This window comes from Oryzias latipes, chromosome 7, assembly GCF_053564925.1.
Source record: "Oryzias latipes strain Hd-rR chromosome 7, Olatipes_Hd-rR_3.1".
In the NCBI taxonomy this organism is placed as follows: Eukaryota; Metazoa; Chordata; class Actinopteri; order Beloniformes; family Adrianichthyidae; genus Oryzias; species Oryzias latipes.
In genome coordinates this window covers 27,939,391-27,964,185 of record NC_136243.1, presented here as the reverse complement: position 1 = coordinate 27,964,185, position 24,795 = coordinate 27,939,391, and the positions used below count along the sequence as shown (strand labels likewise).

General features: G+C 39.6%; 1 protein-coding gene across 19 annotated transcripts in view; it reads right to left on the bottom strand.

Annotated features, from left to right (window-relative positions):
* prdm16 (PR domain containing 16) overlaps positions 1-24,795 on the bottom strand; it is a 168,435-nt gene that overhangs the window by 121,561 nt on the left and 22,079 nt on the right. For 2 of the 19 annotated variants that reach the window (XM_078949497.1, XM_078949490.1), the window contains exon 1: positions 2,361-2,470. The exons of 14 other annotated variants lie outside the window; for them this stretch is intronic. In XM_078949497.1, coding sequence (XP_078805623.1) covers positions 2,361-2,373 — 13 coding nt within the window. In that variant the 5' untranslated portion in view covers positions 2,374-2,470. Of the gene's footprint in view, positions 1-2,360; positions 2,471-24,795 lie in introns of those variants that run through there. 3 more of the 19 variants (XM_078949491.1, XM_023956493.2, XM_078949498.1) reach the window with 3 other exon arrangements.

Here is a 24,795-nt window from a genome sequence, read left to right as displayed (position 1 = left end):
CGTCATATCAATGTGACAAACGGCTAATGAGAGAGCGGATCAGGAGAGAGAGAGGGACATTGGTAGAAAGAGGACAGAAAAGAAAGGAAGTGGTGTGAGAAGTGAAGTTTGCTCTTTCACTCTCTTCCACATTTGGCTTGCAAATGCTGGGCCACTGTCATCAATTACAGGGCTGCTCTGGTGTTAGAGGGTGGCTGAGTGTAAGTGTGCACATGTGCATGTCGCTGTTTGTACACGAGTGTGTGATAAGAAAAAGAACAAGGCAGCACTGATGCTACCTTACATCAAGCCATTAATCAAACAGGGCTGAATGGGGAAGCTGTAAATCAGACTCATCAGTCTGGGCTTTACATGGGAATCAAAATGTGGTGGAGCGCAGAGCCACAAAGCTACAGATGTGGAAACAAGTCTTTCTGTCAACGTTTCTGATTAGATCGTTTTACCCAAGAAAGAATGCATGAAGCGTTCTTAGCTGACCGCATCCTGTCTTTACGCAAGAAACACAATCAACACCATAGACCAAAAGTCTGCAGCCATCCTCATAGATCTATTTTGTGTCTGATGGGCAAATGATTTTACTTCGATAGATTTTTTTTTCCTTTCAACTCTTTCTATTAAAGTACCATCCAGGGGCGGAGCATGTGTGTGTGTGTGTGTGTGTGCAGCCTGAAAAAGCTTTGCCCCCCAAATTTTTAAGTCACGATATCATTAGGAAATAATAAATCAAGCTTCTATTAAACATTAGTAATAGCACTTTAGCTAAAAAAAAAACTGCTATTTTAATAACAAGTACCAAAACAATATTAAAAAAGTGTTTTCAATGCATATTTTTGATTCTCTCATTTGTATTGCACTCTCATGCTGCTGTTCTCATTTCCCACATTTCTGAAGTTTTCTAGCCCCCCCTTTATAAAATGTTGTTGCTGGAACTATGTGAAGTAAAAATACATAGTGAAAAAATCTGACATCCATGACCTATGCAAACAAATACTAACGTGTTCAGAGACTACTTTTATGTCAAAATGACTGATTTTTTAATCAGTTCTGTGAACAGTTTGACCTAAATTAAACTGTCAAAAACAAAGAAGTAGAAAAAAAAAACAGTTTGACCACTGCTGGCCTATAGGTCCATGACACAATCAACAGAAGGTTAGGGGTAACAAGATGGGCGGGCCTCTGAAGGTGAGAGGTTAAGTCTTGGTCTGACAGACAGATGGAGGAGAGTGGTAAGGGCTTGAAAGATGAGAACGAGTTGAAAGATGGATCAGACTGGGTGCTGCGACAGTCCAGGATATGGATGACCCTCAACACCAATGTGACAGAGCATGGGTCCCACATTAACCAGCCTGGGTGACCGCCCAGCAAGAAGAAAAAAAAAAAAAACGGCTTTATAGGAAAGCATGATGTTTGTGCTTTAAAACACAGTGAGTAATAATGCAGCTGAAAAAAATAGCTTAAGAGAGGATTGATCCAGCAGAGAATCAACAATTCTTATCTAAAATATCTACCTTCTGAAGTGGGTAAACATTTAAAAAAATACATAACTTCAATATTCCCTGGAAAGCCACAAACTGAAAATATAAAAATCACTTGAAAAATAAAAAAGACTAATCCTAGAGTTGTACAATTTCTTAAAAAGAAGTTGTTACTCCTAAACAAAAAAATAATAATAAAAATTAAAATCCCTGCTGAGTTTATTGTACAAAATCTACATCATGTTTCTTTCTGCTGCAGGTTCACGAGGCAACCACAACCTGAGAAGCACAGAGACAGCTTCGAGGTTAAAAGAAAATGTCGGGATAAGATGCTACAGCGAGCTAATCTCCAGCAAAAGGTGATAACATTCAGCAGTGAAGCCATGACAGATGAGTATTGATCTCTTAGTTGTTAACGGAGGTTAAAATAGATAACTAGACCCCTTTATTGATATTGATCGAGGAGTTGAGAGAGAAAAATAACACCTATCTAAAGAACCCGTTGATTATTGTGCAATGAATTAGATTAGATTCAGCAGGGAAAAAAGGATCAATGTTTGGTAAATGTGACAATTGTAAAAGTGTTAGCGTTCGACTAAAAAAAACGTCTTGTGAGCTGTGTGCGCTGACGGCATTTCTGATGTATTCAGCCATGATGACACAACCTGAATCGGAAACAAATATTTCGTTACCCCGTGTGACCCACATCTACATCCAGCGTGTTGCCTCTCTATGCAAACACAACCATTATAGGAAAATCACACCACGTTTCATTTTCAACTCACAAAAAGGTTACACTTGAATTGTACATGCAATGATTCCTCTTATCATCCAGCGCCTCAGCTCAATATACATCTCGTAGTCACATGTGTAGTCATAACTCACCAAAAGCTGACATATCGCATGCGTATTCGAATGGCACCGTCGAACTATGAGTTCCCGGCTACCCATAAACTCTGGTTACCAATTAACAGCGTCCGTGTTAGAGAGATACTAGGAGAGTGCGGGGGGTGTCTGGCAGGCCTATCTGCAGCGCTGCGATGCGCTAACGTGAAAGAATGCTAGTGTCATTGAGGCTCAGATATGGGAAGTGCAGGGGGCTGATGAGTTGGTGAAGGTCGATGATGAGGTCAACTCCTAAAGTGGCAGAGAGTCTAACACATTGTCTCCGCATTGGCTCGTTCTTGAAAAGCTGTTGTTTTGTCGTCAAATAATGTTCAGTTGTTGTAGTTTTCAGACTGTTAAAAAGAAAGGTAAAATCAACATTCTATAATCACTTTTATATTTTTTTCCGGCATTGACCTTCTGGTATTACCAGACTGTTCTTAATGTATTTGGTCCAGGGGTGTCCAAACTTTTGGCAAACAGGGCCAGATTTGGTAACGTGAAAATGTGTGAGGGACGACCACTTGGCCAGCATTCTTTAAATCCTTATAACAACATTAAATGCAAATTAACTATTTAGTTTTTTGGCAATGGCATACTTGTAATTTCTTCACATTGAACAAAATAAATCCAAAATACACTTTTACCAGAATTGCTGTTAAGTATTGAAAAAACAGAAATAAAAGGAAGAAAAAGTCTGTTTGGTAAAAACTAAACTTGGTCAACATCAAATCTGGGTTCACACCTAATTTTATATATTATTTATTATTAAATGCTTGCAGGAAAATAACAATCTTATTTAGAAGTAAAAAACGTTTCTTTTGATCATAGAAAAACAAATCTGTTCATTTGGTTTGGTCGATATTTTAGAAATGAGCTAGAAAGTGTCACAGAAGCGTCTAGCAACTGTGCAGTTTTACAACGGCTTCTAACCTAATTTAGCCAATTTCAATCAAGAAAACTGGATTTGGCCCATGGCCGGACTTTGGACATGCCTGATCCAGTCTAAGTTTAAGCCAAAGCCTATTTGCCCCCTTCAACAGCAGGAAGATCATGGAAAAGTGACAAACAACCATCTTCTGGTTCAGACAGTTTCACTGTTTATCAGCATTTTTATAAACAACAAAGTACTGTTCAAGTTACCTCCAAAAGCTAAACGTTTAGTTATTGAGAGAAAAATATCTCATCACAATCACTGCAGAAACTGAAGAACAACAAAATTCCTATACTTGAAGCCAAGCCTGCTGCCTTCATCTTTTACCTGGACAGACTGCCAAAAGCAAGAAGAAGTCATTTTCTTATTTTCAAAATTGATACATTTCTCCTTGATTATTTACTTACAAGTTAGTCCAAAATGTTTATCAATCAAAAGCTGCAATCACAAGATGAAAGCCTGCTCTCGTCTTTAGGAAACATTGTATCTCTATTTAAACGTGAAACTTGAATATTGAGACTATAATTTTTGTTATGACACAGCTTTTAAGTCTATACAGCAGACCAACAGAGCAGTCAGAGTGACAGATATCAGTGCACCATCATAAATCTATGGGGCATTAAATGTAGGACAACCCTGCTGTCCTTGAAAGGAGATGGCATTGGCCAAGATGGAGCAACAAAGGGTGGAGTTTGGGGGAATGGGTGGCAGAGAATGGGCATTGGGTGGGATATGCGAGGTGGCTGGGGTCATTAGAACTAAATCTGTTCCCTATGACACCCACTCACATGGCTTCTGTCTGGACTCTGTCTGTCTGACTGACTGTCTCCCCACCTCTCTCTGAGCTGGTGATGAAGGATCTTAGCTGGAGTGGAGAGGGCTGGGTTCTCCTCAACAGACGCTCAGTGATGACAGGGGCTGGGTCCCTTTCACACACCAGGGACACTAGTGGCCCTCTTTATCGTGCAGGAAGCGCTTCCTTAAACAAGCATCTTCTTTCCCAGCTGATCTGGTTTGTCTCTGCAGCTCCACAAAACAGCACACCTAAGCCGAGCACCAACCCATGTGCTGAAAACAGATGTGATTAAAAAAATTTAATGTGTCATTTACACTGGCAGTGCAAACTGTGTTTGAAGCACAGGTCTTTTTTTTTTTTTTCCTAAATCTAATTCAGGGAAAAATTAAAAATAATTTAAAAGCATACCTAAAAAATTTAAATAACTATTAATGCTTTACCATTTTCATCTTTCTTGTATCCTTCTAGTTTTATATTTCCTGTCTCACTACTGTGTCTTTCCTTAAGTTAAAAGCATAAGAAGGCATAATGTTCAATTACTTTATCTACATGCTAATTTGTTGACTGATGGCTGTGCGTCTGCAGCACTCACAGGATCAGCCTTGTTCTTTCGAGCTGCATATCACAAGCCCGATGATTCCCTGCCACCAAACGCACACATGCACGCTAATCAGGCAGCGCTCCAGGCCTCTGCTTATGCGAAACAAAAGCGGGCCTTGTCCACATCCTGTGCTCGTACAAGAAGCTTAGGGACATTTTTCTCATTTTTGAACGGCTAATATCTTGCAAAAGTTGTCTAATCTCTTTGTGTTTAAGTTGAGATTTGTGCCCCCCCAGTTTGCAACACTCCACCTTCTTCACATGCTTAACACCTACCCTGCTATGCCCTGACACAGGGTGCTTAACCAGGCTGTTTTAATTAGGTTAGATGTGAGTCTGTGTGTACGCATGTGCATCAGGCCCAGACATAAAAGCAGACTTAATAAAACACAGCAGGCGATGAAAAAGAATCAAAACCCATTTGAAATCAACCTAAATGTGTGGGGAGACTGAAAAGACAAAAGCGGGAAAAAGTTATACTAAAAAATATTCTATAGTTGATTAACATGACTTTTCAAAAGCAATTTATTCATCCACATTTTTTTTGGGGCATAAACCAAAAACACGTATGTGCATGTCACAATGTTTAGTGAGTATTATAATAACAGACAGTGTCTTGTAAGATATTTGTACTAAAAGAAAGGAAGACAGTGAATCCACTTAAGTCTCTCTGTTTGCCAACACCATCAAAAGAGGCCATGGTAACAAAAGTCCGACTAAACACTTGCACTGAAACTACAGACTGATTCTTCAGGGGAAGGAATAAAAGATACCAAGGTTACAGGAAGTACCCACTAGCTGGACACCAAGAAAAAAAGCAAGAAAGACGGAAATAGACAAAGAAGAAGGGCTGCTTTTGAAACCTGAAAGATGGATGGGCCGCTTTCCGATGTTCTGCCTTGCTTGGTCCAAGTGTACAAATGGCTTTAAATTCTGTCAGGTTTCGGAGAGGGTCACTTACTGGCCTTTTTATCCATCTACCTCATTATTTATCATGGTCTGTTTGGCAGTCTTAATCATCGGCTTGTCTGCTGTGCTATCTGGATGTCTGTATGTGCACAAGATTGCTCATGTAGTGTTGAGGCAGAGCGACAGAAAGGCAAGGAAAGGTCTAAATGTTCAAAAAAGTTTTTTTTTTTCTTTTTTGTGTTTGTGCGTGCACATATGTGTGGGAGAATGTGGCTCATTCTGGAACTAGAGCCATACAAAGGGAGCTGATTAGAAACAGCAGGTGATCTTTGCTAACAATTGCCAGTGAATATGCAAAAAAGACAGGCAGAAAACAACAAATGCAGATATATATATTTATATATATTTCTTTATATTATCAATACATACAGATCTTAGTTTGTGGCACTCAACCAAGTAGTTTCTGATCTGAAGTCTTTAGCTAAAATAAAATGCTCACTAACGCACCCACACCCTCGCAATAACTCATGCAAATACACAGAAATAGGGATCAGCTTTCCCAAAAAAAAAACTAAGCATGTTATTTATATGAACAAGTTGCCAAGGAAACTGTATTTTTTTCTCGATGTGTGACTTGATTGAATCCTCTAATGTCATGAGACTTTAAAAAAGGGGCTTCTTTTGATCATTTTTCATAAATAAAAATAACTCAAAATGTAGGTTTGACCTCCCTGAAAAGTCAATTTAGAACTTAATTGTGTTCAGAAGTGTGTGCATTATTAAAAAAACAAAAAGTAAGTTCATCTGGTAGAAAAAAAACTACTCCAATTTGACAGCTGCCAAAATATTCTGTTTCCTTGAGGAACAAGGCTGTTGCTAGTTGTTTCCAAGCCCACCCGATTGTCATCCTGACTCGAGAACAGCACTTGTACTTTAGAGAGCTTAAGTTCCATCCCTCTTACCAAAATCAAGTACAGTTTTTAGCAGCCATTCTGCCTCAGACAGCTGCGGAAACATTATAACTGAAATCAGGAGAGGCAGGCTTTCAGACATAAATGCATAATACTTGAGGAAACACGCTAACCATCGCTCCATTCAAAACTTTGGCTGGGCGCTTGTCTCCTCTGCTTTTCCCTATGACAGATATGAACTTTCTATAGGCTCAGAGTTAAACAGGCCGTCTTTTCTTCATAATAAAAATACCAATTTTCCCTTTTCAGCTTGGGAAGTTGGCAGACTACTTCAGCAGACATTCTCTTCTTGTTGCTTCATGTTTTTGGATGAGGGTTCCACAAACCCCCGCCTTGAGTATTCTAAATAAAAACGTTTGGACTATTTTGGAATCAAATATGTTTTTGACCATCTTGTCAACTTCAGAGAGGTCAATAGTTAAATAAAGCAAGCTTAAAAAAATAATAATATATAGAGGGAACTTGATTAAAAGAAAAGCGATTCTCAACATAGTCTTTCACATAAAGCCAACTATTTGTGTTTTTAGCATGTGCGAATGTTTGTGTGCCTCTTTGTGTCTCAGCAGGGCACTTGTATTCCAGGATGCAGCGCCTCTCGTCATCTGCTGTTCTGATTAGAGCCATAATTAAAAGCTGTGCTAATTGGTGTTGAGGCTAACACTGGCCACCCAATTCATTAAGGAGCTCCACACACTTCTGCATTCCACTGAATGATGAAAGAACCAACATTATTAATCTGCTGTACCCGGGGGACAAGTCAACTGTGAAGGAGAGTGACTAAGAGAGAAATGGAGTCAAACAAAGAGGAGAGAAAAAAGAGAGAGACCTCTTTCTTTATATATCAAGTTGATCCTTACTTGGTCAATATTTAAATAGGAAGGTGATAGATTGGAGCAAACTGCGGCAAGGTGAGAAGTTCAGTCTCTTAAGGTTTGAAAAGTCGAAGGAAGAGAACAAAAGATCACATCTGTGATAAAATACAAGAGAAAAGTAGTTTTTTTTTCAAGAACTTCAATTGTTTTGCATCAACCTAAGAAAATATTTCTCCTTATTCTGTCTGATTTAAAATAATTGAGAAAAATTCAAAATAGATTATAGAGCTAACTTGTTACAGTTTTTGAAACTATAGGTGTAACAGATCATTGGTTCAAAAATTAACACTTCAGGGAGTTTAGTCTCAGATGTAGGAAAAAGTCAGTCTATTCATTGATAAAGAGACAAAACAGCATCCAATGTCTATATTAACTGTGATTTCTTTAATTGCACTCAAGCAGCTTCATTATCACCCATTTCCCAAATTGCTGAGTAGTATCTAAGAAACAATTAGTCTTTACAGTTTCACTGAGCCAAAAAGTGCCTGGCCAATATCTGCCTTCCCCTGTGGTTCTCTTCCTCACCTTCGCCACTCTGCTTTGTGCGTGTGTGTCCATTATAGGTCAGGCAGGCTCTACGTCTAACCTTCCAGAAACAAGCTGAAGAAAACCATTTATGTCAAAGAATCCTTTTTTTTTGTCCAACAAGTTCAGCAAACGTCCCAGCTGAATGCTGTGATACCTGGAAGGCTTTGTCTTAGACTTCTTGGTGCCAGCTCTCACTAACGGGAGGAATTAATATGTTTTCCACATTGGTTTCCAACCCTCAAAAACTCTTGTGCTTTTTCATACCTGTCCTTTAACTTAGAAGAAAAGCAGCCACCTGTGACAGAAATGTTGCTGTTGTAGTGATTGGTTAACCATGAGCATGAAAGGAGAAACAGTGTGATTAATGCCTCATCTTTTGTCTGTAAATATTCTAGACTGTGTCCCTTTTTTAGATCACGGAGCTCAGCAGCTAAGATGTTGACACAATAAATCCCTCGCAATAAAATGTCTGTTTTTGCGCCCTCTCTGGCCATGTTTTGATTCATCAACCTCACAGACAAGGAAGCTGTTCAATGTCCAATGACCAAAAGCTCTGTACGCACATACGGTGGAAGTGGGTGGAGAAGAGACGCAAGAGGAAGGTGCTTTCCCACCTCTTTTTTTCCCCTCTCATCATGGTGGTTGGAACGGCAGGTACAGGGCAGAGAAAGAAAGAGCAAACACGGGGGAGGAGTTTCCGACTTTTTCAGGTGCCCGACGCTTCGACGTGGCGGGGGAAACTCAGGTTGCAGCCACCCGTCCCAAGGTCAGATGCTGTTTTTCATGCAGGAACAAACACCTGCCGAACTCCTGAGACAGGCCACTAGCCATGCCCAGCATTCGTTAGTCATTATTCGCTCAGCAGCATGGCCACAGCATTCTCATGTAAATGTCCACACTGGGCTGCATTTTGCATGGAGGTGTGATTAATGAGCTTGGTTAAAGAAATTGCGTCAGTATACGCAGTTCAGGTCGACTAAAAATGACACCACAAAAGTAAGTATCAGAATAAAAAAGGTTAAAATTGGGAAAGTTTAAGTACATTCACAGTGAGGCAGCATCACGTTTGAACCATAAGTAAGCCAGAACCCGTCCCCATACATTAAACAAACACACGCCGGCATTCTTCTGTGTCTGCCATTTTAGCTCCAGTCAAAGCTAATGTCGACATGAGGGCATTAAAGCATTAGGGGCTAATGTTTTTAAAAGTCTACGGTATCTCGAAGGATTTGGGAGGTGGACACTGCATATGTGTGTAATGGTGGATGAGATGGGCTCGCACATGGCAACCATTACACACACAGCCCCTCTAATCGCTGCCGACCTGCCTCCTCGCCTGCAGCCATCCCACCTCTAACTGGAGTTTGTGCGTATGTGTGTGTGTGTGCACGAGTGTGTCAAGGGGCATACCAGGTTCAGGAGGGCAGAATGTTCACACAGTTGCATATTTTGCCACATTAGCACACTCTTCACACACACACATGAAAACAATTCCCTCATGCTTTAACCTTTTTTGACAAAAAACTTTCTTCAAATAAATAAATACTAATAACATAAAATTAAACCCTGTGGCCCATTCAAAGCTGTCTTCATTTTCAACACTGAGGTTCTGAGAGGGTTTAGCTGTGTGTGTCAATAAAAAATGAAGAACAGAAAAATGAGAGAGAGGGGGGACAGGTAAGAAACAAATAGCCTGTAGTAAAATAATTATATCATAAGGAGTGGATGAATAATTCTGGCATCAGTGAGAGCTGTCAAACACCAGAGGAACAGACTCATTGGAGCAAAAAAAATGAAGCGTTGCTTTTGATCGTTTACAGCAAAAAAACGTATAGCACTTCCAACTTTTTATGTTGCCAAAAGAAACATAAGCTTAGAAAAAAGTTGTAAAATGTCTGTTGATGAGTATCGCAGTTTGAGTGTACTTTTTGATCTGAAGATTCCGAAAACCCCACTGCGCCTGTGGGCATTCAGGGGATGATCAGAAGAAGCTGGTGTTCTCCAGAGTCGTTTTCGGAGCAAAACAAACAAACAAAAAAATATGAAACCAGATTCAAAGAAGCTAAAGTAGAGTGCCGTTGTGTGTATTACAGGGATGTGCACATCTCTGAAGTTATTTTCGAGGGCAAGTATCTAAATATTTTGGAAGATTTGTTGTATGTTTATGTCTTCATTCTCTCTGAAATGTGTGCGTTCTTTTGTGTAGTTGGTGTCTGTGTTTAAGCGTGAGGTCGACGTTGGTACTGATGAAAATTGTGCAGCTCCTTACGGAAATGAAAACATTATAAAGACACTTAACATGTTGCTCCAGCATCCATGTATCCTCATACATACATACATGTACATACGCCTTGGCGTAACAAACATACAACGCCTCAGGTGAGCTTGTGTGCGATCTGAAGGGGGGATAACTCTGTGGAGAGACCACACAGGAGACAGCTTTCAACTGAGTAAACACCACATCAAACACAAACACGCTCTCTCTTGCACACACACACATATAACGCTGGATACAGTTTGCTTGCCTCCCTCCTGCGTAATTGAGAAAAGCTGCCATCCATTAAAACTTGCTGACATCACTTAGACAGCTAAACATGCAGGGAGCTAACGAGATGGTGGGGCCTTTGATTGAGCTCCCAAACAGGTTCAAACTTTATCGCCAGCTAGCCGCAGGACAGGACACAGACCTGCCACGCATTCTGAACATCTCAAACAACCACTCTGAAGGTCAGTACTGCAGAGAAGGGGGGGAGTTCTCTTATTTTTTTTAGTCCCCATATGTTCACTCTGCACCCACTCTAAACACCAATCAAATTTCATCATCCGTGGAGACGTGCTTTTGCTTGGACAAAACAAAAGTCACCTTTTAAAGGTTTGGCTTGTTGCATGATTTTCTCCCTGACCATGGAAGGGTATGCAAAAAGGGCTGACTGCAGTATGAACATGTCTAATTAAAACTGCTCAACTTAGCTATGAGACTTCTATTACATGCATGCATGCATGCACACACATGTAACACAGAGTCACTCACACACACACACCCTCACTCTGGCTCTCTCCTCTCTCTCTATTAACACCTGCTTCTTTTCCAATTAGCCCCCCAAATAGAGACAAATGGGCCAGAGGGGTCTGATTAATTCACTTCTGTCAAGGACTCTACTGCACAATGCTGTCAGGGTGCTCAGGGAGGCATGGATTCAAGCACACGTAGACACACACGTGCATTCACTTCCTGAGACAAAAGCAAAAAAAATAAAAAACTAAGCACACAGGAATGGAAATATCTAAACTTAATATGGATATTTGTCTATTTAATTTAATTTAATTTGAATAAGAAAAAAGCAATCTGGTTCCCTCAACTTAATCTTTTCTAAAAGACACCGGTTCATCTCGACCACTCCTGCTCCCAGAAGGCGTCCAGTGACGTTATGAGTGTAAAGGTGCATCTGAGCATGCTATTGTCTATACATGTGTTTGTAAGCTGCGTGAATCCCATCATTAGTCTTGCTCACCTGTCCTCCCCTGTTTGTTTAAGCAGAGCTCTGTATTTGCTTGGAGCTGCATGTCCTCAAAAGAGAGGGCTACGATGCAATCACTTAAAACTTAACCTGCTCTCTTTGGACACACACACCTACAAATAAACATAAGCAAGTAGCACAGAGACAGGCTACAGCTTGTTAATCGGTGACTTTGAGTGTGCAGCACATTGGGCTTATTAATTAAAAGCAAGCTCTTTGGTGTGGGTATGGATATTGTTAGTTCTAATCACATTTTTGAAGTTTGTTAGATTTCAGCAGAATTTTTTACACCTTCGATTCTGTTATAACAGAAAATATTTAAGGTTTAAAAAAAAAGAAAACTTCTATTTCCCAAGATACTTCTCAAGACATTAAATAACAATGATTAGTGATAGTCCATTGTGTTGTTTTTCATTGTTTATAGCTAAACTAAGCAGAAAACTGCACAGAGAGAAAGTTGACTTTGTGGGAACAAAACAACACAGGAAGACTTGATAAATGGTCACAGAAGAAGGACTTGACAATCTCACCTTTGAACTATGAATGATGACAGCTGATCTTTTTATAAAGATTAGCGTTGTTTGCTGAGTGGGTGGAGGCTTAGATCCATGAATGGAGAAATGCTCTCCACTTTTCTAAAAAGGTATGTGCTTACATTCATTGAAAAAAGGAAAGGTAAAACCTGGACTGTGCAGTACAGTCACGTCCAAACACTTTTCATGGGACAGGTGGAGGAATCCCAGTATTTAAGGATTTCATCTAATACTCCTCATTTTAACTGTTTGGAGATGATTACCCTGCAGTCGGTTACCATGGAGACCTCTTCCAGTTGAAAATGAGTACTTTCTGCTAACCAGAAAACTAGATTTGTTTGCTAATTGTAAGTTAACCAGTGTTATTTTTTCTCTGCAGTTCAAAAATAAGATTTAAAATGTGTTTACAGACATATGAATTGAAATAACATAGTCCTGGGGTAATAGTTTTAATAGTTATTATAACAAATCTAAAACAGAGGAAGGATAATCTTATGTCTCTTTTAATTGAAATGTAATTCAGTCAACCATAGTTGTCAGTGTCATTGAAATGGTGTTATGGCAGCTGACCACCAGCTTTTGCAGTCACACACGGCAACTCAGTCACGATGCTAACATTGCCTCAAATCTTTACACAATGGGAAGGCGACACATTAGTTCCAGGCAAAATAAAAAGCCGCTGCTTCAGTTCATAAACTCTGGGTTCAGAGGTCAAGCTGTGTCAAGTAGGTCTCTCAATGAGAAGCCACGAAATAAAAGAAATAGAGAAGGGGATTTAGATGAGGAGGAGGGTATGGGGGTCCTTATAGAATATCCCAGCATCTCTTTCTCTGCTGTCCCGTTGAGGCTAAAACGCCACTCTACTGTTGGCTGCATTGTGAGTTTGTCTCAGTAAGCTTGTATTCAATTAAGCTGATGAGAGGAGCGAGGATGAGGATGGGGAAGAATTAAGGGGTGTTACCTGGAATGCCACTAATTGCTTTGATGCCATTTGGCCCTTGCTTGGTTTTGTCTTTATTGCCCCCTGCGATGATTTTAAATTTAAGTTTGTGCTTTATCCAGTGGCTGCAGCAAATGCCAATTGTTGAGGTTAAACTCTTTAGTTTCATTATTTTGATTCCATTTACAGATAGACAACAGGGAAAAGTATCACTTAAAAAAAACCTCTGTTGAAAATGTAAATGTCTGATTTCACAAAGAAGTATAGAAGTATCTAAAAGCACCAAAGGGCAAATTAGTTTCTAATCAGTTACTAATTCATTTTATTACTCCAATTCAATTTTTGATCAGAACTGATAGCAATGCCAGATAAATTACACAAATTATTTAACCTTTTTAGTATTGGTGCAGGAATATAAGTTCTCTTCTGAGCAGAGGTTTGGTGCAACAAGTTGTGATGAGACAAGATAAGCTTACTGTCCAGATTCTGTGCACACAAAGTTGTTGGAAAGTTTGGCTCTGATAGCATGAGTGATTCTGATGGAGAAATACTGTTGCTGACATTTTAGCCTTTAACCCTTTACCAGCGGAGCTGGCGCTAGCAACAACTAACTAACCCTCTTTAACATCACCGTAACTGCTCGACTGTTCATGCGATCAACTGATTCTGAAGGGGAGAAAAGAAGCTTTGCACAGACATTCAACACATTAAGTGTTGCTTAATGGAACAAAGCGACAGAATCAGTTGATTTAAGTTGATTGCATTGCTGAAGCAAAAGCTCCGTTGTTAAAGTCCCACTCTGGTCATGTTTTGGTCTATTTTTAAAGTATGATTATGTTGTTTTTAGACAAAATCAAAAAAAAAACTATGTCCCTCACGAGGATATAGTTTCTGCAGGGCAGCAGTGGTTTATAAGAAATTTGCCTCTTAGCTGTGGGTGGGACTGTTGTAAGGGTGTAAGCATGCCCCCACTTCCAAACATCCCTTTGTATACACTCTCTCCAGCTATCTTACACCCCTCCCCAACCAAACATTACTGGTGCAACAAAAATGGCGAGCAATACTGGAGATATTCAGCCGTACAGTTTAGAGCCAGATGTCAGCTCAGATGAGGAAAACAAAGATGTACATAGATCTATTTGTCTGCAAGTGGATTCATCAGAATGGAGTGGAGCAGATTAAGATTAAGATCAACTTTATTAATCCCCATGGGGAAATTCAGTTGTAGTAGCAGCACCATAAAATAAAATGAATACAAAATATGCAGGGAACAAAAATATACAGGCAAAACTCTAAAAACTCTCAAAACTCTTATTTACATGCACACCCATGGCTGCCCGATGAATTGTAGAGTCTAAGTAGAGTCTATATCACAGCTACAGGCTTTTTCCAACAACATATTTTTTGTCTGCACTGATTCACAACAAATTTAAAAAAGAAATAGTCAGAAATGCAATTTTGAGCGTATTTTTCTGTCCTCTATCGTGCGTGAAAACATATTAAAAACACCAAAAACAAAATTGTAGTTGTTCTAACTGTAAAATTAAGAAAATTAAAAAAGAATCCCCATAAAGTCACAAACTTTAAATGACCTTTAAATAAACAGCAACTATGAAGGACTGTCGACATGATTTTGCCACAATTTTCTTCACTGGTTGAGCAGATTACAATATTCCACTTAGAGTCATGGTGATAAAAATCTCTTTTCACACATTATTGCTCTGACGTTAGGTCGTTAATTCTGAAAGTGTTGCCAGTAAAGAGGTCACTGAGACATTTTTTCCAATTATTATCTCCTTGATCCCAAAATATATTTCATCTCAATCATCTGTAGCATTTTAGTCTCTACAGTTCCCACCTGTTGATGGCATTAGCTGTTGTGACAATCCAGCAGTGTGTGCCAGTGTCTTGTCAGGGCGTTATCAGTATGAGGCCCGATTTGGCAAGGCCACATTGCTCGCACAGCTGTAAACTCTCTCACACACTCGCACACACCAGCAGACTCACAAACACTTGTGTGTAGAAAGAGCGCCTGACCCCCCAGTATATCAGGATTCCAAACTGCAAGCTGGGAGAAAACAACTGTCATAACTAAACACAATTTTTGAATGTAGTGTATCAACACTTTCAAATTCAGTTTTGACACTGAACGAAGTGGGTTTTGACAAAAACAAAACTGTTCAGCAATTTGTCCTCATTCACATGCGAGTTTGATTGTCCTCTGCCATTACCAGTAAACCCCAACAATGAGTCCAGCTGAGCTGAAATCCACCTGTTCTGTTGGTGCAAAGCTCGAGCTGAAAGAAAGTGTTCTGTGCTGCACACAAATAAACACACATCAGGAAGCAAAAGCAAACAGCTTAGGTACTTTATAATGCAGGTACGGAATGTGTTAAGCCAGCAAGCCGGGGTGGGAAGGGGGGCATCTGTGTGCGTCTTTGTGTTTGCACTGTATGTGTGAGATGTCCGAGCAGGGATTTACAGGCATTATGTGTCCTGCATAATCAATGTCATACGGAAGGGATTGAAGTGACCACTGCCATGCAAAGGGCTGAGGCCCAATCTATCTGCCACTAGATCCTAAGTGTGTGACTGTGCATGCGGATTCATAAAACAAGTCAGGCATTCAGCGAACTCTTTGACTTCTGATGACAAATGAAAAAGACTGAACATAAAGGAAAAAGGCAAGCGCATGCTACAAAACTAGAAGTAGACTTGCATGTGATCATCTTCTGCTACTTTTTTTTCTTACCATTTTAAAATAAATTATTATGTTTCCATTATTTTTGAATTGCAACAATAATTGTAGCATTTGCACATCACATGTAGAGCTGTGGTCCCCAAATCCCAGTCCATGGGACAGTTGGTACCAGGTCACAGGGGGAAAAAAAGAAACAAAACCAACACATTTTTTTTTATTTATAATCTAATTATGGAGGAAATTTTATTTTGAAAAGCTACTAGATTTTTCTCACCACCATTTAACTTATCGCTCGGTTTCTTAAAGCGGCTGCGCCAACCGCTAACTTTAAACCCCCAAGCTAACAAAGTTTACAAAAAACAAATGTATTTGGAAAATTTCATTGAGCAGAAAAGAACAAGAGAGGAAACAGAAGAAGAGCCTTCAACTTCAAAATAAAACAAAGCTGTATTTAATAGACAAAAGTGAGTTGAAGCTGAAGTTGGTGTCCGATTTGTAGCTTCCACTTTGACAAAATCAGTTATTTTAATGGTTTCTACGCAAAACCTAGTGTATAAATAAAGATATTTTACAGAGTAAAGAGGTTCCTTTAACTTCAAAAGCTAAGGGAAAATAAAGGCTAAAAAGGAAAAAAAAGATGGCCACTTCATCCTCGTACAGGCCGGTTCGTGAAAATATTGCCTGACATTAAACGGGTCCGTGGCCTGAAAAAGGTTGAGGACCACTAATTCCTTTCACTAGTGCGTCAACTCATTGGCTCTGTTTTAAAAGTCTGGAATTTAAAGCAGAGTCGGATGGTTCAACAATGGAGACGGTTACCTCTGACCCTAAACACCCAAACATTGCTTAGGAGACCATTTGTGCCTGCAACTAACTGATCAGTCGCCTTTGCCTTGGCCTCTCTTTAGTCAACCTTGTTTCCTCTTCTGAAAACAATCCATCACCCCCTCCCTGTCCCATCGCCACCCCCAGCATCCGGCAGAACACGAGGGCTAGCACCATCCTCCACCAGCACTCCTTTAAAGTACCCTCTTCCTGCTGTACTTTTCCCTTGACCCCCTGCTGTTGTCTTCCCAAAACTACCCCTGCCTCTTCCTCCGCTTGGCTCTCCCCGTCCACCCCCAAAGATCCCCATTTCGTGCTAATTAATTTAATCCTGTAAGCAGGTGTAAGCCTGGTCTTTAGGCAGAGCCAAGTCACGATAAATGAGGATGATGACAGAAGAAAGAGGTTTTGTGAAAGCTTTCACTGAGTAAGCACAAACAAGAAATACAAAAATAAAGTTGTACAAGATATTTGAATTATTTCATTTTTAAAGTTTTTTATAGGAAAAGCCCCAAAAGAAGGCAAAACAACAAAGAAGTGGGAGAAAAACTCATCTGTTTTTACAGAAGAAGGGAAGACGTTCAGGGTCATTCAGCAAATGCTACATCAGTATTTGTCGCCTTCTCATCATCAATTTCTCTCACTCTCTTCTTTTGCTGGAGATATCTCTAAGGAAGGAGTGGAAAGGAGGAGAAAGGAAGAGAAATGGTGAAGCAGAGGCTCACTTTTCTCTTTGAGCCTAAACCACTGAAACTATGGAACGGAATCAGCACAAGTTCTTTTAATTTGCCAAGCACCCTTTCTCCGTCTATCTCTTTTCATGGGACCTCAGGGGGGTCTGAATTGAGTCTGTGTGGAGCAGTTGTGGGGCGTCCAAGTGTTGTTAAGAAGTGGGTCGTAGCAACTGGTGATGCCCCCTGGACTGCAGCAGAGAGATGCTGCTGTAGCAATGGGGGACAAAGGAAAGTGTAGAAAGGGAAGGAGGGAGAGTGAGGTGGCATCAAAACAGCTTGAGAAGAGTTACCAAGTGGTTTCTTCCTCTGTGGCTCTTCTGTCTGTCTTCCAATAGGGCAGTACTTTACCATGCGACTCGCAACCCTGGGTAAAGCAGAATGATTGGGCCGCTATTCTTCTCCTCTGGCCTCAATCCCCGGCAGCAGTCAATCAATCGAAGTCTGCCATCCCCTTTCCTTCTGTCCGCTTCTATCTATGCCTCAATCTGCCTCCAGCGCACATCCTCTGACAAAATAAGGGTCGCAATTCAGGCTCCCACTTTCTCTCACTCTCTCTTTTTCACCCCTAATTCCTTTTTAACTTGGTGAGCGGGTGTCAGGGATACTACTCGGTGCATTCCTGCCTGGCTTGTAGCGCAACAAGCTATTGAGCAAGAGATAAGCCTCTCTTTTAGGAAGGGTGAAGGGGAATTGAATTCAGACTCTGAGTGACGGGACGAGGAAGATTTATCCTCGTTGGAGGACAATGGCGCCTTTTCGGGAACTTTAATCTCCTCAGGACAATAGGCCTGGTTTTCCAACTCCACCACCAACAACGCCCCCATCCCTCTGTGCTTTTCCCACGATAGTTGCTGATTAGTACCTCTGACTGATTGAACAAGGACCTTTATCGCTATCTTGTGCTTTTTTTGTCCCTTTTTTTCCTAAAGTGATTCATCAGTGTTTTTATTGAGAGTGAAAAAGGGGGTTTGGGGGGAATGTGATACAAAAATACAGTGAGTAGTCTCTCCAAGACAATGAGAAGAGAAATGTGGAGATAGAGAGACAAGAAAGAGCTGGTGAAAGGAGGCACAGAAGGGTGAATGAGTGCCAAGTTCAATGGCTGTCCTCAGAGGAAAATGTGATTTCAAAAAGTCAGAAAGACACAGGTGTGAACCCTGACATGACTATTAGTCAGAAGGCAGCCAATTTTTATTGAACTGGCAAAAATTACGACATCCTTAAGTCTGATTTAAATAGTATCTCCACAATGACTCATTTTGCCAATTGTCTCAGTTGAAACACTGAAATAAACATCTCAAGAATGAGCCTATAATTGAAAATCGAAATGTGATTTTAAAATACAAAATAAAACAGCTGGACGTACTTTTGCTAACAGGTTTTGAAATTATCCTCTCTGTTTTGACTCTTGGAAAATACAAATTTGGTCTTCAAATAAATTATTTGAAAAAATGAACCGACACCTGAATAATCTAGTCCCAGCTTTCCACAGCACAGATACTGTCAAGCTGGAAGCCATAGGAGTGAATGGTGGCATGATTTGTAATGCATATGCTCAAGCATTCAAACATTGAAAAAAGACAGCACAAGCTTAGTAAAACTGTGAAATTAACAATGGACATTTGAATTCTTTATTTTTGCTCTTTCTTTAAGCCCCTGATGCCTGCAGTTGTTTAATTATCTCAGCTACGTATAAACAATACTGTATTGAGTTTGCAAAATGTTAATTTATCGTTATATTTATTGAACTGTGTGAACTGTGTTATTCTTTTTTCATTTTTCAGTATAAATGTCTACTTAGAGTTCAACGAAAAGCGTTAAAAAAAACGTTTTTAAAAAACTGTGCTTTTTTGTTTACGATTAGGACAATAAACAACTAAACTGCTAAAAGGACCTTTTTTGAATCTGAAATCAGAAAAGTCTACAACTTCTTCCTGTAGCACAAAAAAGTCCTCAAAACTGTTGGGGGACAAGATCAGGGTCCAAGTTAGAATACATAAAACCCGAAGACATTGTTAAAGGTGAGACGTTTTGTGCAGATTCTGAGAGTGTTGCATTATGCTACCAAATCACATAATATTGCTGCAACTGAACTCAGCATCCCCCTTCTCTTTACACATTTTCACAGCACAAAAACACCTCTACTGCACACAAGAGTGCAACAATAAACTCACAATTCCATTAAAGACAGTTAATCCCCCAAAATAAACCTTAGATTCAATTCATCTTCCAACAATCATTGCTCAACAGTTGTTAAAACCTCAAGTTTCTAAATCAAGTTTCTGAATCCCAGCCATGTCATTGTGAAGTGTGAAGGTCTGAAAAAATAAATAGTGCCATAATTACTGAAGAAGGACATGGACCATGATCCCAGATGGATCTTTCAGGTTGACCTTGTGTGTTTTTGTGTTTGACTTATGTGTTTGTGTTGGTTTTTTGGACCCTTTAACTTGTGTTTTTGCTTTAACTGAAACATGAGAAATGTTCCCTGCCGACAGACTCAAAAAGATGAAGTACACGATCCGTTGAAGACTAGAACACCCTTACTGCTCCCATAGAAGTTAAAAGAACCGTTTTATGCAGGAATGCCAGTTTTATTGTAACAGAAAATTTCAAACAAAGCACAACTAATAGATTCACTTCTCTTTGTAACATAATTGCATGCAGATGTTGTCTCCCCTTTTAATGCTGCATTTTGTAAATATCAACAAAGAATGGAAAAAAAAGTGCAGGTAGGATGATTTATAAAAATAAGAAAAGGATTAAAACAACACCAAAGATGAGAGAGGTCCAGTGTCCCTTTCACATAGGGACAACACAAAGGACAAGAGAAGAAGAGGCACAGACAGAAAAATCTCTGGATGTGATTTGGGGAAGCTTAGAATAAATATTTATTTCCCATCCTTGGGTCTGTCAGTGGTTTCTTGATGGATTCACCGCCCGATGTCTTCCAACATACACTGCTGCTATTCAAGGACGCCTCTCCCCTTATGTTTATGGTGGCATGACTTATGCTGCGGCAGGCCTCTGCACAATACAAACGCAAAATAAGATACTTGAACTGTGGGCATGCAAATATACAATCACAGAAACACACACGCAAGTGCACACAAATATAAGAAGAAAGAGAAAAATCACATGAGCTGTAAGTGTGTTCTCTGTCTCAAGAATGTCCAACTTTGCTTCCCCTCTGACTATTCTTCACTCCTTTCATGTTTTGTGTGCAGTCGTATTGGATCAATTCATAACTGTAAGAGGGGCAAATTAGATATGAACTCAAGATATATTTATAACTGAGGCCAATTTATAGAATGACATCATATTTCGTTTATTTGAGAGAGAGTTCGTCTTTCTAGCACCAGGTCAGAGGGAAATACATCGGTAGCATGAAAAAACTAGGTTTAATATGAAAAGAGAAGACAAACATTATGCTGACATTTCACAGGAAATCAAGATTTCTTTTTACTACTTACATGTCACTATTGTTAAAGATGCTTTCTCACTTTCTCACTTCTTCAGAATTGTGAAATTCTCACTTGAGAAGTCTGATCAGATCCCAGACAAACCCAAGTCTTTGGTTCATCTTCATAAGATATGTAGGCATCAGAAGGACAATTAAGTAAATGTAAAGTGCTCTTTTTCCTTTGTATGACCCATTTTGGTCATCTTTCTCCCCTCAGTTTGTTTTCCCTCCCATCTTCCGAAATAGGCTTCCAAACGAGTGAGCCCATCCCTGTTCCCAGCTAGAAAAACAAGCCATAGTGGCTGAAGATGCTTAGAGAATGTGGTTATTATTGCACACACACACAAACATACACACACACACACACACACAGGGGCCCCTCTTCAGTAGTTTGGTAAATGATGCCCCAAACTTAGCTCAGAACAGGAATAAGTCCAACATTTCTTCTTCTCATCATCATCGTTCCTCTGCAGGCCCATGACTCAGCCCAGGACACATGAATTGTTCCAGTAAAAACACTTTTTTTTCTGTAAAGTTTTCCTTCCCCCTGCTTTCTTTCTTACTAAATAGCAATGCTGTTTTTTTTTCTTTTCATATCATCCCCTGTCTTTATCTCTTTGGTTTTAATATAAACTGCTTTCAGTGCCTCCAACCCCTGTCTCCCTTTCTATTTGGTGTTCTTTGTCCACCCTTCTTCTCTTCTCTTTTTCTTCCGAAAGCAGTGGTTTTCAAGAAGCAGGCCGGAATAATTCAAACAACATGGTTCTCATTTGCTGTGACATGATACATGTCTGACCTTCCATCAGATAACTGTCTTGCTTGCTCCAGTTTTCATCTGCATTTTTCTCTTCCACCTCATATTCAATGATTTGCTTTGGATGTACCCTGCCCTTTTTTGGAGAACTGTTATGTTCTAACAAGTCTTAAGTGTGACCAAAATATGCACGTCAATATAACCAAGTGTTACCTAGTAACTAAACATTGATGGAGGCTGCTACGTCTGTCAATTTACTTTTCATGTCTGTTTCCAAAGGTATCCTGCATGTGTTTTTAAAAAAAGCCATTTTCTTCATGAGTAATAAGGGCCACTTACCAAACTGAATGGAAGACCATAGGGCATGGAGTTTTGCCCCAATGGCTTTTATGAAAAGGATTGACATTACTGGCAGCCCAAGTAGGGAGAGATGGTTGAGTGGGCATGACGGGAAATGAGTGCACAGTTCAACTTGGGTACTGGGGTAAGGACGGCTTTAAGGGAAAAAAAAAGCGAGGGGGGGGGACTTTACAGGCGCAGCACACTCTGCTGCCAACCCCAAAAGCCACAAATATGAGCGTGTTCCCTGAGAAGTCGACCATGTGAAAACAAAAGTGCCTGGCAGTGAAGAGAGAGGCTGAGGGAGGAGAGGAAGGCAGAGTTTGTGGAAGTTTCATTTCAATGAGAGGTCAACACAAAGCCAAGCCCAGATGACACCAAGGCAAGGTTGCGCTCCTTGCTACAAATGTTTGCGGATGTGATTACAGAAAGCATTCAAGTACATTTAAATGCCTTCACACTAATTGAGCTTCCAGATGGCTTCCACAGCCATGAAGAAAAAAAAAAAAGAACTGCCAGATCAGCTGTTAAAATAGTCACCATAACCCCAAAGAAGGAAAAACAACTATATAACAATTCACTTATTAAATTAGCCCCTTAAAATGATTTGTATCATATGTGATACATTAATATCTGGGGGACCCCCATCTCCTTAACATGATCCAAACGTTCCTTAAAGACCCATTAGATATCAATTGGTCCTTGCTTTCTGCTCTGTAGTTCATTATCCATCCACTAGAGGCAGTAGAGGGGCTTTTCCTGCTCATTTCAAAATGGCGGCTTCCATGAAATCTCAAAAACACTTGCCGAGAAAAGTTTAGCCATTTTTATAAACTTTATGGTGAGAACACTTTATATATATATATATATTTAAACTACTTTTTGTATTTAAATAATACAAAATGTGTTGATATTTAATTCTTGAAAATACATTTACACCATCTTAGAAATGTGTGTCACATTTAAGACAGCAGGTAAATCAGGTGCAAATATGTTTGCATCTTAACCCTTGTGCTATCTTAGATGACCCCACCCTTACATTGACGTGTTCTCCCTACCATGACAAAGGTGGATAAAGGTGAAAAGATTTCATGTAATCCATGGACACCAGTGAAGATCACAAATCATTAAAGAAAAAAGGTTCAAAGCAGTGTCTGGTGGGTCTAGATGACCCAACTCCCACTGTTAAAGTTCCTAGGATAGCACAAGGGTTAAACTTACATTTTTTGTAAGGAAAAACTTAGAAAATCACCCAATGTATCATAATTGATAGTATCAATTTCTAATAAAAATATTCATTGCAATTCTTTTTGTGTCATCAAAGGGTTAAAAACAACATCTTAATTAAAAAAAAAATTAAAATGTCTCTCTATTCTTTGATGTAGTGGGCTTTACAGTATTAGTAAAACCATGTCCAGAGTATTTTCACTACACCTAAACAATACCTTTTTTTGTTTCAAAGAAATGTTAAAAGAGATTATAAAAAATACAACATTAACTATATTTCAAATGGTTGTTTAAAAACAAAAACACTTGAAAAATGATTATACTTTGATAGCTCAATGTTGGTGCAGGAAACGGTCTGCTGTGGTCAGCATTTTTGACAATACAGAACAATTCTGTTATTTACAGTTGACACAACAAGCATCATAAATGTGTCCACAGTTGTATGTCCAGCCCACAAACTGTTAGTCAGGCTGGTGACAGCTGCGACACACTGGAGTTACCTCTGGACCAAAGGGTTCTTGAGCCTGAACTTTTGAATGTAGCCAAATTAAAACATGACATTTGTTAAAACTATTCAATATGAGCTGCACTCTATGAAAATGTGAATGCTCAGTAATTTATTCTTCATGTGTAATCAGGGAAACAAAAATGCAGATCCGTCCTCACAAAACCTACTTCCTATCTAGTAATGAACAACAGATGGTAGCCATTTATCAAAATTTCTCGTATTTTCTGGTAAAAATCGCACCCCTCTCCCACACAAAAAGGTGATACCCCTTGAAATTTGGATATTCAGTCATTGTGATTCAATGCATCGGCTAACATGAACCTCTGCCCTGACTCAAGCCTTATAAGCACCAAAAAGCACGCCTGAGTGGGTGAGTGTGTGGTTGGTGCAAAAAGTTTTGTGCATACATTCCTGCTTAATATGTGCATGCATGTTTTCATTAGCATAGCATCATCTCTGAAAAAGAGCTCATTCATAGTATGCTGCAAGCTCACCTCTGCCACTTCCTGATGTGCCACCTGTAAATATTCTCCAAAATTACTTGCACTCATTCTAGCGGAGCCAGTTAGGTTGATATTTCAGACAAATTGTGCATTTCGTGTCACAAGCACCAAGTTTGCCATTGATGTACCATGGAATCCCCTCTTTCAGAAAAGCATGTCTGCCACAAGAAAAATCCACAGTGGCCATACACTCAATTTAAAATATTAAATGTCTAATATAACAATAATGGGAGCAGAGACTTTCAGGCTTTTTTCTATTCAACAAACCCTGGTGAACCTTGTGTTGATTCCCATCCAGCAGGTAATGGTCAGGCGTTGAAGCCATTCTCAGGTAATCTTTAGATTAAATTTTACAGGTTATTTGCCACTTTAGTGCCTAAAATGTTGAACTCACTCCTTTTCAAGGTGCATTAAATCCCCTCAAGGTTCAAAATTCTTGTCCAGGTTTGGTGAAAATACCAAGCCACAGTACACCAAGAACCTATGTTATTCGTAGAGCTTGCAAATGCATTTTGTTGTTCATTTACTCAAAGCCAGTAGGTATTTATGCCAAAAGAATCATCTTTGCCAACAAAAATTGAAATTACCTTGAGGTTCTGTCCATAAAAGTGACCAACAGCAAAAGAGGTAAAATTAAACCAAACAAAGCTGACCTCTTAACAAACACACATCATTTTTTCAATCATTGGTACGAAATAGTTCGAACCGTTTTTTCGTACCCTTTCCCCAATTTAGTTTTATTTAAAAAGCTAGCTTAATTTGGGGCATTTATGATTTTAA